This window comes from Carlito syrichta, unplaced genomic scaffold (assembly GCF_000164805.1).
Source record: "Carlito syrichta isolate Samal-C Ts95f unplaced genomic scaffold, Tarsius_syrichta-2.0.1 Scaffold315753, whole genome shotgun sequence".
Lineage (NCBI taxonomy): Eukaryota > Metazoa > Chordata > Mammalia > Primates > Tarsiidae > Carlito > Carlito syrichta.
The window spans coordinates 1540266-1553142 of NW_007259849.1; the positions used below are offsets into that span (position 1 = coordinate 1540266).

The following is a 12877-nucleotide window of genomic DNA, read 5'->3' on the forward strand; positions in this document are numbered from 1 at the left end:
GGCGGGTCTCGAACCCGCGGGCTCAGGCAATCTACTCACCTCAGCCTCCCAAGGTGCAGGATTACAGGCTGAGACACCGAGCCCAGCTTCAAACCCTTTTCTAAAGCTTCAATGTCACATTTCTAACTTGTTGGATGCCTCATTTCAGATGACCCTATCACCTCAATCTCACTGTGAACCAAACCACAATCAGTTTCTTCCCCTGACTTCCCTATTTCAAAGAATCACAAGAGGAAGTTAGTGATGGAAACGATCCCCTTAGAAATCTAGTGCAACACTCCTTGCTTTGTAAAAATGAGACTACCCAGATAGCTAATCAGTCCAGCTAATCAACTAATCCACTCTTCCCAGATTTGACACAATCTTCCCAACTGCTCTTCCCCAAAGCTATTCCCTTAGCTCAGAACATCTTCCTTTTTTTCACTTAGCAAATACTGCCTGTACTCCTAGTTCTGGTTAAAATCACAATCTCCAACAACTTTCATGATGACTCCAAACAAAATGTCCTCTTCCCCTTCTGAGGCTTGTAGACCTTGTTTGAGACATATATTACGTTATTTTGTGATCATGTTTGCACGCTTATAAACTTCCAGAAGGAAGTATAGCTTCATGTCATATCACTACAAACATATTGCTCTATGTGGCAGGCGCTGTTCTAAGCACTTCACATGTAACATTTAATCTTCAGAACAGTCCTGTGATGTAAGTATCATTATCTTCATTTTATAGGTGAAGACTTGCAGGACTCAGACAGGTTGAGTGATTTGTCCAACATCACACAGTTAGTAACCCCAAGTCCCTGTTCTTGACTATTATATTATGTCATCTATGCCACCTTATTTGAATACTTTTGTATCTTTGCAGAATTCAGGTTCCAACTCATGATACCAGAGTTTCTCTAAGTGTAGCCTCAAGATTTCACCCCCTTGCTTGCTTGTTAGCAATGCAGATTTCTGGCCCTGAGCTACCACATCAGATTCTGAGTGGGTAGATTCTTATGACATACTCAGGTTTGAGAAACTCTGCCTTAACAAAAAAAGCATTAAAGTATTTAAGGACTAAATGGGCTGGGGGTGGTGGCTCAAACCTGTAATCCCAGCACCTTGGGAGGCCAAGTTGAGTGGATTGCCTGAGCTCACGGGTTCGAGACCAGCCTGGGCAACCTGATGAGACCTCGTCTCTACAATAAGTCAAAAAAATAAGCCGAGCGTGGTAGCATGCGCCTGTAATTCCAACTACTTGGAAGGCTGTGACAGAAGGACCGCCTGAGCCCAGCAGGCCAAGTCTGTGGTGGCCGTGAGCATGCCACTGCACTCCAGCCTGGGTGACAGAGTGAGATTTCAATTCAAAAAATAAATAAATAAGGGCTAAGTGAATGTCAGTTGATTGCAGCTCAGTTTAAAGGCACCACAGTGCCCAGTGAGGAAGAGGGTCTGTGTGTGCAACAGCTTCACCAATGTATAGCCTCTGCCTGTCACAGACAGTGCGAGGCCCAGATCTTCGCCTTCCCTTCCTCTTCTGCCTATCTCAAACTCCCAAAACCCTGGCTATTGCTTCTACTGTCTCCGGAAGCATCAATGTGTGCACTCCAGATTACTTTAAGTACTCCTTCTGGGAAGATTTCTTATTTTACCAATTCTTCTCATCACCATTCAAATATGACTAATCTGTATTCTAGATGTGACTTGTTAACGTGGTTTAAATGACACTAATCATTTACTGAGCACTTATTATTGCTCACAACAACGCGATGAAGCTGATACTATAATTTACACCTATTTTGCAGATAAGAAAACCAGGGCTAGGAGAAGTTAATGACTTGCCCAAGGTCAAGAAAATGCTTGAAAATGCAGAGCCAACATTTAGAATTGAGATTTGTTGGGTGTGGGTGACCACTTAACTGTACTGCTTCCAAGTTTAAAGGCAATCTAGTATTTACTGGGCACCTATTGGACCTCTGGCACTGAGCCTAATCATTTAATAACATACCTGATTAGAGAGTTTAAGAACATATTTACATTTCCTTGCCAAAAGAATGGTAACATTAATACAGTTGATCCCCTTGGCAGGAGTAATTCTAAATAAACAGACATTAACAAAAGCCATCCACTGGTCTTACCCTTGAAATGCCCACACATCAACGGAACTTTAGCTGACACATTTTAGACACCTCCCTCTTCCCCCACCCCAGTCACACAGTCATCAATCAACCCAAATAGGTTATCTTATCCATACAAAGAGACTTACTTCTCTCTCACTCCCTCTTATTACCTTCCAGATCAGCAAAGGCCGCCTGCAGACCCTTTTCCCCTCCTAGAGTGAATATTCTGGAATATCCTGATCTCAGAAGCACTTTAGACAAATTCACTATATCTAAGGTAGTTTAACCGTGGTTCCCCAAAATAACTGCCAACAGAGGCAGAAGTTAAGCATATGCTTTAGTCTTTTATTGTCTAACAGAGAGGATGTCTTTCTCTTTTCTACACTGAGCATGGCTTCTGGGATACTCATTCTACATACTGAGTTGGAAGTGGAATACCTTAGGTGTGTTATTCAGAGGCAAAACTAATTTGTAGAAATTGTTCTCTGAAATCTAGGAATAAACTCCTATTTTCAGACAAAGATAGAGGTAGGAATCTCTAGAAATCAGCTAGAGAGGAGCTTAAAATACTTCACATTCCAGAAACACCCTCCTTTCCCCCCAGGAGGTGGCTTTATTCCCACTCCCTTCTCAGCAGAGTTAACTCAAAGGAGCTGAAGCTTGGAGTCATGCAGCTTGTACTAGCTGTGTGGGTTTAGACAAATGATTTAAATGTCTCTGAGCTTCAGTTTGCTAATCTGTGAAATGGGATCCACACCAGATTATAGTGAGAATTAAGATAATGTAAAACAGGCCAGGTAAGGTGCTCACATCTATAATCCCAGCACTTTGGGAGGCTGAGGTAAGAGGATTGTTTGAGCCCAGCCTGGGCAACTTGGTGAGACCTCATCTCTACAATAAATCACAAAAACTAGCAGGACGTGGTGGCGTGCATCTGTAGTTCCAGCTACTTGGAAGGTTGAGGCGGAAAGATCACCTAAGTCCAGCAGGTCGAGGCTGCAGTGGCTGTGAGCACGCGGCTGCACTTCAGCCTGGGTGACAAGAGTGAGACTCCAACTCAAAAAAAAAAGATAATGTAAGACAACTAACATTAGTGCCTGTACCCACATCCATACCATTTTATTGAGTGCTCACGAATTCTTCCAAGGTCTAGGAAAGGGAGAGAGGTCCTACAAACTAGTCTCTTCACAAATGACCTCAAAAAAAGGATGACTACACTGAGAGTTTTTTTTTTTTTTGAGTTGGAGTCTCACTCTGTTGCCCAGACTGGAGTGCAGTGGCCGCGCCCGGCCACCGCAGCCTCGTCCTGCTGGGGTTCTGGCGATCCTTCCACCTCAGCCTTCCGAGTAGCCGGAATTACAGGCACGCGCTACCACGCCCGGCTAATTTTTTGATTTATTGTAGAGATGAGGTCTCACCAAGTTTGCCCAGGCGGGTCTCAAACCCTTGGACTCAGGCAATCCACTCACCTCAGTCTCCCAAGGCGCGGGGTTGCAGGCTGAGCCACCGAGCCCATGCCTGTGGCTTTTTTTTTTTTTTTAGTTGGAGTTTTTTGAGTTGGAGTCTCACTCCGTCGCCCAGACTGGAGTCAGTGGCCGCTCCCGGCCACCGCAGCCTCGATGTGCTAGGCTCCAGCGATCCCTCTGCCTCAGCTTTCTGAGTAGCTGGAACTACAGGTGCGCGCTACCACGCCCGGCTAGTTTTTGATATATTGTAGAGATGAGGTCTTGCCAAATTGCCTGGGCAGCTCTCGAACCCGCGGACTCAGGCAATCCACTCGCCTCCGCCTCCCAAAGCGCTGGGATTACAGGCTGAGCCAAGGAGCCTGGCCTACGAGGAGCTTTTTTACCCTACTGAAGCTCCTTAGGAATACAGGCAGGCAACATAAACTCAGGTCCTATCTGTAAGGAGGGATTAATGGAGGCAAAGCCAGAGCAGACTTCATTCACCATGCCTGTGGCTTTTCTGAGCAGCAACTGTTTTCTTTTTCAATCCCAGAGGGGACTTTTTTGCAGCAAAAGTATCCCACCCAGCACACAAATGCTGGAGTGGCTGGTCATGGAACATATGCTCTATTTCATCCTGATAATAGTCCCCAAAAGAGAAAATTCCAACAAGCACTTAAGTGATGGAACTCTATGTTTAGCTCCTCCACATACTCCATGCTAACAGGTTGATCTTTATAATGTAGTAGTTAAAACCTCTGGTTCTGGAGATAAGCAGAGCTGGTTTCAAATCCCAACTGTGTGAAGTTAGGGAGTTTTGTTTATTCTTAGAACCTCAGTTTCTTCATCTGTAGCTCTGACATGTGCTTGGTGTAGCATAATATGAAGGAGTCAGCCCAGTGCTCAGACATCAGCAGGGCTCTATCAGGAATAGCTACTATTGTATCTGTTGTACTATATGTATTGTACTAAATAGTATTAAATGTATCTTGCATTTACAGCAAGTTCATGAGAACTATGGTAGGGAAAGGGAGCCTTAATTCTCCTTCAGTAATTAAATGAGAAAGAATTTAAAAGCTATCTTTCTCTAAGAAAACATTATATCACATCACAAATTCTCAGAGAAATTTTAAAAAGACATTCTGCAAAAAGCTGTCATACCACTAAGATAAGAACAGTACCATCCTGGCCATGTGCGGTGGCTCATGCCTATATTCCCAGCACTTTGGGAGGCTGAGGTGAGAGGACTGCCTGAGCCCATGGGTTCAAGACCACCCTGGGTAACTTGGCAAGATCTCATCTCTACAATAAATCAAAAAACTAGGCTGGGTGCAGTGGCTCAGCCTATAATCCCAGCACTTTGGGAGGCTGAGGCAAGAGGATTGCCTCAGCCCGGGGGTTCGAGACGAGACCAGCCTGGGCAACTTAGTGAGCCCTCGTCTCTATGATAAATCACAAAAACTAGCCGGGCATGATGGCATGCGTCTGTAGTTCTAACTACTTGGAAGGCTGAGGCGGAAGGATTGTCTGAGCCCAGCAGGTCCAGGCTGCAGTGGCAGTGAACATGCCACTGTACTCCGGCCCCAGCCTGGGCAACGAGAATGAGTTGCTAACTCAAAAAAAAAAAAAAAAAAAAAAAAAAAAAATATATATATATATATATATTAGCAGAGCGTGGTGGCACATGCCTGTAGTCCCAGCCTCTTGGAAGATTAGGTGGAAGGACTGCCTGAGCCCAGCAGGTTGAGGCTGCAGTGGCAGTGAGCATGCCACTGCACTCCAGCCTGGGCAACAGAGTGAGACTCCGACTCAAAAAAAAAAAGATTAGTACCATCCTAAAGAATATAAGGTTTTATAGCTTAGAGAGCAGGTTAAGCCGGGCTCGGTGGCTCAGCCTGTAATCCCGCGCCTTTGGGAGGCTGAGGTGAGTGGACTGCCTGAGCCCGCGGGTCCGAGACACGCCTGGGCAGGCGAGACCTCATCTCTACAATAAATCAAAAAATTAGCCGGGCGTGGTAGCGCGCAGCTGTAATTCCAGCTACTCGGAAGGCTGAGGCGGAAGGATCGCCGGAGCCCAGCAGGTCGAGGCTGCGGTGGCCGGGAGCGGCCACTGCACTCCAGTCTGGGCGACAGAGTGAGACTCCAACTCAAAAATAAATAAATAAATAAATAAAAATTAAAAAAGAGAGCAGGCTAAAGTCTACTACTTCACTGGTGTGGTGGCTCATGCTTGTAATCCTAGCACTTTGGGAGGTGGAGGCGAGGGGATTGCCTGAGTCCAGGGGTTCAACATCAGCCTGAGCACTGTGGCAAGACCTCATCTCTACAATAAATAAAAGTAGTTGGGCGTGGTGGCACATGCCTGAGGTTCCAGTTACTTGGAAGCCTAAGGTGGATGGATTGCCTGAGCCAGCAGGTTGAGGCTGTGGTAGCTGTGAGCCTGCCACTGCACCCCAGCCTGGGCGACAAAGACTCCAACTCAAAAAAGTAAAAAATAAAAAAAAGTCTACTGCTTCATTTAAAACCTGTAAAACCTCAGTGAAGTAGCATTTAACCCCATTTTACAGATAAGGAAACTAGGGCTCAGAAAGGTGATGCTAAAAGGCCACAGAAGTGGTGGAGCTGGGATTTCAAGTCTTCTAAAGAACAAATTCAGCACTATTTGCAATTCACAAGAGAATTTCATGTTCACTGAGTACTGAGCCTACATTGTTTAGACATGTCTGAAATGGCATTTCAGGAACCCAGAGTGGAATGACCAGGTTAGCAACATGGTTAAAGAAATGCAGCTCTCTGGATTGCTTGTGGCTACCCTGAAATAGTTTTCCTTGGTTCAGGAGGACTAGGATGGCATAAGCTGCCCCCACTCTGAAATGTTTGAGAAATCTTTTATTAGAAGACATCTCAGAAGGCAACAGTTTAAAATTAGGCAATCAATAATCACAACTAAATACAAAATTTCAGGTAAACGCCTTTCAAAATAAATCAGACCCTTGCAACAGGAGAATTGCCCAAGTTTTTTTCTTGTACAAAAACAGTTAACACCACTTTGCAAAAGGCATACAAAAATACAGTATTAAAAAAAAAGACTCCTCCCAGTATAATACCCAACAGCAGCTTATAAAACACAAGCTATTCAGGTGATACATTGATAAACTACACCCCACTTGTCCTCCCAAGACAGTTCCAGAAGGTAAGTTAGTTCCTGAAAACCATGCTCCAGAAGGTGGAGAGGCTATTTCCAAACTTCCACTGGGGTTCTCTGAGGCCAAGAAGCAACCTCAGAAAGAAACCATTACGGACGATAGATCTGGAAGCAGCAGCTTGTTTTTCAGAGCCACATATAGTGCTTACCACCATCTGTACCCCCCACTTCCAAATCCAGAGCCAGCAGGTGCAGAGTTCTGGAGGGGCTTGATCCTTCATCCAGGACAGGTTTAGGGGTTCTTGAGCTTGCCTACATATCACCTGTTGGGTTGGGTGACTTTTCCAGATTGGAGGCTGTACCTGGATTCCACTTGGAGCTTCAGAGTCCAGCCGGGGTAAAATCCATCATGGTTGGCTAAGCAGAATTCCTGAAGGCTCCTTTAAAACCCACCAGGAAACAAGCCCACCTTCTGGAGCACTGGATAAAGTCCCAACGGCTGGCTCTCCCCAGAACTTCAGAAAGGCCCAAATTCTAGGAAAGGGATCTGACTCATGGCAGGCTGGCACAGACCCAGGGGTGGCTGCAGAGCCAACAAGCTCCTTGGAGTTGCATGAGGACAGGTTTGCACAGTTCTAGTAGAACGTCAAACTTATCACTCAAGAATTGAGAGGCAGATGGCAAAGAGGAAGTGGTACAGTTCTCCCTTCTGAGGTGCCTTACACCTGCCTTGAGAAAAGATTCTAAGACGGGCTTCGAGTGTCCCTCGGAAAACACCTGGGCGGGGAACAAATTCACAGACCAGGACTCCAAGCCTTCCCCAGGCCCCAGGCTAAGACCCATTTCCCTGTGTCTCAGGGAAGTATTTCTGACCTGTGGGAAAGGGTGCTGTACAGTCCATTGCATAACAAAGGCAGAAAGAAACAAAAAAGTCCCTTGTGAGGATAGAAAGATCCCTCACTCAGAAGAGAGGGCCCAGAGAGTTCTGAGACAAAGAACCTAGAGGCCAAGTTCTTTAAATGTCCTCAGGGTCGCAGCATTGACAGTGGGAGGAGGAGTGTCAGCTAACATCATAATATATATATTAAAGGTTTCCAACTCCTCAGCTACTGTAAAGTGTCTGACAGTGAGGTAATGGTCCATGTTGATGAAGTCTGCGAGCTTGTCTTCACCCAAGACAGCTCATGTGTCTCCTGGAAAAAGGAGCCTCAGGGAAAGCGTCCAGGCCCAGCTGTCCTTGCATCACCCCAGAGACACCAGTGGGAGCATCCTTTCCTGGCCTAAAGCTCATGCAGAGTGTGAGATTTCATGCAGGCTGGAGCCCCCGACAACGTCCACCACCTGTTGCATAGCATCTGTCAGCCTTTTCTTCAGAGCTAGTGAGCTAGGCAGACCCCAAGGCTCCTCAGTCAGCTGCCTGCTGAGAAGCCAAAGGCGCCAGAGAAGACACAGCACTCCCATGAGTCAGGGAAGAGGGAGAGCTGGGTTTCAAAGCTTCCAAGAATGCAAGCCCTTATTGTGTGTGCACTGGCTGCAATGCATTCTGGGATCTACTGTCCAGACTGTCCCACCACAACCAAAATGTGCAAATTACTAAAGGAGAGAGGGAGGTTAAAAAATAAACGTCTGTCTTTGTGAGACAGAACAGTCAGGTTTTTTGGTCAGTTAGTAGCCACTGAGGTAGGCAATTCTTTTCTGCAACTGTTGCTGCCTACATCTGAGCTGCCTTTTCTCTGTAGCCATCCTCTTCTCCGCCCCCACCAGGGATTGTAAGTATTCCAAGGCCTTGCTTAGAATCACTACTTTGGGAGCCTTAGAGCAGCTGGCCAATGTGGGTACCTGGTCCCTCAGGGCCAAGAACCGTGAGCGCAGGTCATTCCGTCTTTTGCGCTCTAGGAAGTTGTGGTTCTTCCTCTTGGTCACATCCTCAGTATCCGAACTGACAGGTTTGGGGTGGCAGGACTGGGGAGCCTCACTTTCTACAGGTGGGGGGCTTACAACCTCTTCCTCCTCCTCATCTTCCTTTTCCTCTGGAGCATCTCTCACCAAAGCCTCTTCTTGGGGATCCCTCTCTGGAGCCCCATCTTGGGAGCAGCTTTCTGGAGGAAAACGGGCAGCATAGTTGTGCTGCTGCTGATGGATGGAGATGTGGAAGTGTTTCATGCAGGGGTCCAGAGGGTCTGCTCGCACCGTGATGGTGACTGGCTTCCGTATACCCAGAGACTGCCTCTTCTCTACAGTTACCACGTCAATTTCTTCACCCTCTGTTCAAGAAGAGAGATCAAGAGATGAAACACATCGCAGAAGAAACACACATGCAGATCCTACCGCTTTAGCTCTCTGTGCTGGGGCTCGGGAAGGCAGGTGACATTTTCCCAGTTCAGAGATAAACAAATTGAAGTGAGGAGAAAGCTGATTCATTGGTAACTGGGTAAGGGCAGAGTGAAGGAGAGGAGGGGAAATAAGCAAGAAGAAAAATATTCTCCAATTTCCTTTTGCACAGCAAGGCTTGGATAAGAACAAAAGGCAGACCCAAGCCAACAGGCCCCAGTCTGCAAAGGCTCTCCCCTCCCCCACTGAAGAGATGGCGAAAGGGCTACCGGCCTGAGACAAAGTTTAGCTATAAAGATCTTCCCCAGTCGGGCTCTTTCATGCCCCATCAGAATTGTAAATGAGGGGTCTGTGGGCAGAACTGCCCTTTGTTCCTGCCCAGCACTGCCTGCACTTGGGGAATTGTTACTTTTCACAAGTTATAAATCCTATTATTCCCCCACCTCTCTATTCTGCCATCCCTTTCAGCTGAAAATTCAGAGAAGGGAGGGCTACAACCCATCCCTCTTCACCCACAGAGGGGGAGGGAAAGGGTTTCCCTTAGGAGCATTTTGCTCCTGGGTTCAATGGGTTTCTAAAGTCATCCATCATTTATAGGTTGCCTGCCCCACCCCCTTCCCTGTACCAGAAGAAGGTTGGATTTGTAATCATCGATGAGGAAGGCTGCATGAACTTCATCAAGGTAAAAGCGACCATTTCCAAACTACCTGCACCAGAAGCAGAGACTGGGTAGCAGAAGAATGTCCCAGTTAGAGGCTATAACAGCAGGGACCTGGAGACACCTGGCCATGTCCCTATCATTCCCTGGCTTGAAAGTCTCTTAGGTTAGCCCAGTCAGGAGAAGGGCAACTGGGGAAACTCTTCTCTACACATTTTGTAGCCCGACACAGGCCACCTTAATGTATTTCAGCCTGACAACACAAGAGCTCCGTTCTCAGCCTCTTTGCATATCAGGAAGCTTGAGCCCCTTTGTCAGGAAGGCTTCCATTGTGTGGACAATCGTATTATTTCTCCATTAATAAAACCTGACCATTCAGCCCTCCTGGCCCCAAAGCCTGCAATTGGCTGGCTATGCCGTGTTTGGAATGTTGTCTCACCCAATTCCTAGCCCCTATTGGCTGAGCTCTGCTGTCAATCACTCTCCTCCCCCCTCATTGTTTGCAATCTGTTGCATTTTGTTCTAGGCCATGTGGCCTGTGAGTGAACCAGGAGACCACAAACAGGTTCAGGTTAAAGGGCAGGTCAGAAAATGATTTAGGAGGCTTCCCTACATCCCAAACCTTTAATTTTCTGTGTTAAACCTCATGGTTCAGGAAGGTTCTAAGGAAGAAATAATTTTAAACACCATTCTCCTTTTCAGAGAGTAGTGTCTTACTCTACCCAGACAAGGAAATGTCCTCAGCAGGACAATCAAGTCCAGTACCCTCAAGTGCAAGGGGGGAGACTGAGACCCAGATCAGCCGAGACCACACATCACCTTTGTAATGTTCTGGATCTCAAACTAAGATCTCCAAACTTCCAAAACAATGCTTTTCTCTCTATCACTATACCAGCCTTTGTAGAGATACATCTTTATTGGTTTCTTGATCTCAAGATTCCCATTCCAGCCATTAAACAAATATAAGCTCTTGGTGTAGAAAGTAAGCAGATGAAAAAAGACCTTAACACAGTGGACCGAGAAAATTGACTTTTAATTTTGCATGTTATCCTCATTTTCCCATACCCCCCTTCCTCAGTTTTCTCTGAAATGGTTGTGTTATTCTTAAAAGCTACAGTGTATGTCAACGCCCACACCCCTTCCTCAGTTTTCTCTGAAATGGTCATGTAAGTTATTCTTAAAAGCTACGGTGAGTTTTCTCTGTCCTAATTTATGTGCCTCTAGCCTCAGTCTACACCCTAGAAAAGCACCCTCTCCGGTTCTTCTCGTGTGTTCAGAGGTCTAAGATGCTGGAGTAAGAACAACAGCCTGGTGATACAGGATGCTCCAGTCTGCCCTCAGTGAGGTTTGCACTTGCATCAAGGATAGAGGAGAATTCTATGGCCATAACCCCAGCATCTGGCCCAGGGCTTGCCACAAAGCAGCAGCTAGTGAACATTTGTCAAGTACCAGGGAGCCACTGAAACCTGCAGATGTACTGGGAAGAGCTAGTAGGGCACCTTTCCATCTCAGGCCGAAGCAGCAAGGTAAGGTATGGCCCCTTTCAGATAAGCTACCACAAAAACCTTCTAAACCTCAAGGAAGAGGTATGTGGCTGGGATGGAGCGCTGGGGAGAAGAGGTTGGCTAGATGGCAGAAACCTGGGGCTCACTTCTCTCACTTCTGGTGATTTCCTATTGCTAAGTCTTAGTTTTTCCATCTGTTAATGGGGAGTGTTCATTCCTCCACTGCCTGTCTCGCGGATGTACAAGTGGTAAGGGGTGGGAGGCACAAGGAGAGAGGGCATTCATTATTGGTATTTTAAAGTAAAGCAGACTGGAGACTTGGGTTTTTAAAAGGATGAAGGCTTTGGCTTTGCACAAAGGCTCCTCAGCTTCTTCTCTCCCTAGGGGAGTGTGAGTTTCCCAAGGAGAGAAGCAGCAGCAAAAAAAAAAAAAACTTCAAGCTTGGAGTGACTCTTAAGAAACCCCTTCCAACCTCCTTCGGACAGAAAGCCCTAGAAGTCCAACCCCAGTATTGTCTTCTCTAAGTGCCAACCTTGACCAAGTCTCCCTTGTCCCCTGGGGCTCCAATCATCAAAGGGAAGCTGGCTCCCACCCACTTCTCCAAACTGTTTACCAACACACCCACGTGCCAGACAGCCACTGCTGGGGGCTACACCGGCAGTTTCAGCTAAGAAAAGGGGAAGGCGGTCGAAGGGCTTGAGAGGAGCCGTGCCTGACACACACAGCGGTAGAGCTTGGGCCACCCACGGGGTGCCCCCCTCTTGGATGGCCCGGGGCGGTCCTTACCCGAGTCGCTTGGGCTCTCGGACCCCGAACAGGCCTGGGTCTTGGGCTCGCCCAGCGGACAGGGGGCGGCGGGCGCCAGGTTGCCGGCTTCGAGGCTGGGAGCGCAGTCAGGGGCGGCGGGTGCCTTGGGCGGGTTCCCTCGGGGCGCGCCAGCGACGAGCCGGTCGCTCACTGCTCTCTCCAGCCGTTCCCGGGCCGAGAAGCCGCTCCACATGCAGTCACGGCGGATGATGGAGGCGTAGTTCCTGCCCCAAGCTTTTGAGTGGCCCCGGGATTCCGCCTCGTCCCCGGTGCCCCCTCCGGGCCACGGATCTGGGGGACCAATCCCAGGGGCCGGGTCCCCGGCGCCAGGACCCGAGCCCCAGGGCGGCGACGTGGGGGGCGACGGCACCAGCTCGAATTTCTTCCAGATGTCCTCGCTGGGCGCCGTGGAGCGGTAGAAATCCTCCCCGCAGTCATAGTCATAGAAATAGTGCTGGTACGAGTCGAAGTCCATGTCCGCTGTCTGCGGGAGGGAAGGGGGGACGTGCTGAATGGGTGCCGGCCGAGGGAAGGAGGCGTCCCCGGGTCCCTCGGCACAGCGGCTGCCGGGCTCTCGTCCCTCCCCAGCCCCACCGGCTTGCAGCCTGCGCCCAGTCCTCGCGTCCGGAGAAGCCGAGCCCCGGGTCAGAGCGCCGGGGAAGCCGCTCACAGCGCGCGGACCCGGCTGCGGGGAGCGAGTTCAAAGCAAACTTTGCCAGAGCCTCCCGGAGCGCTGCGCCCAGGGCCTGGCCGGGCCGGGCGGGGGCGCGCTGTGCCCAGAAGGCAGCCTGCAGCCATCCCGTTCCCGCGGTCCCGCGCCGGCGCCCGGGCCGCCCGCAGCCTCACCTCGCTCCCACCGCCCGCCACCTGGAGCGGACCGGCTCC

General features: G+C 48.7%; 1 protein-coding gene across 1 annotated transcript; it reads right to left on the minus strand.

Moving 5' to 3' along the window:
• Positions 1-6419: 6419 nt before the first annotated feature.
• Positions 6420-12871, minus strand: MYCL (MYCL proto-oncogene, bHLH transcription factor). Its single transcript, XM_008073206.2, has 3 exons — positions 12839-12871; positions 11972-12476; positions 6420-8955 (listed from the first exon to the last, which is right to left on the minus strand). The coding sequence occupies exons 2-3, from the start codon at positions 12465-12467 to the stop codon at positions 8357-8359; spliced, it is 1095 nt and encodes a 364-aa protein (XP_008071397.1). The 5' UTR covers positions 12468-12476; positions 12839-12871; the 3' UTR covers positions 6420-8356.
• Between the last annotated feature and the right edge of the window lie 6 nt (positions 12872-12877).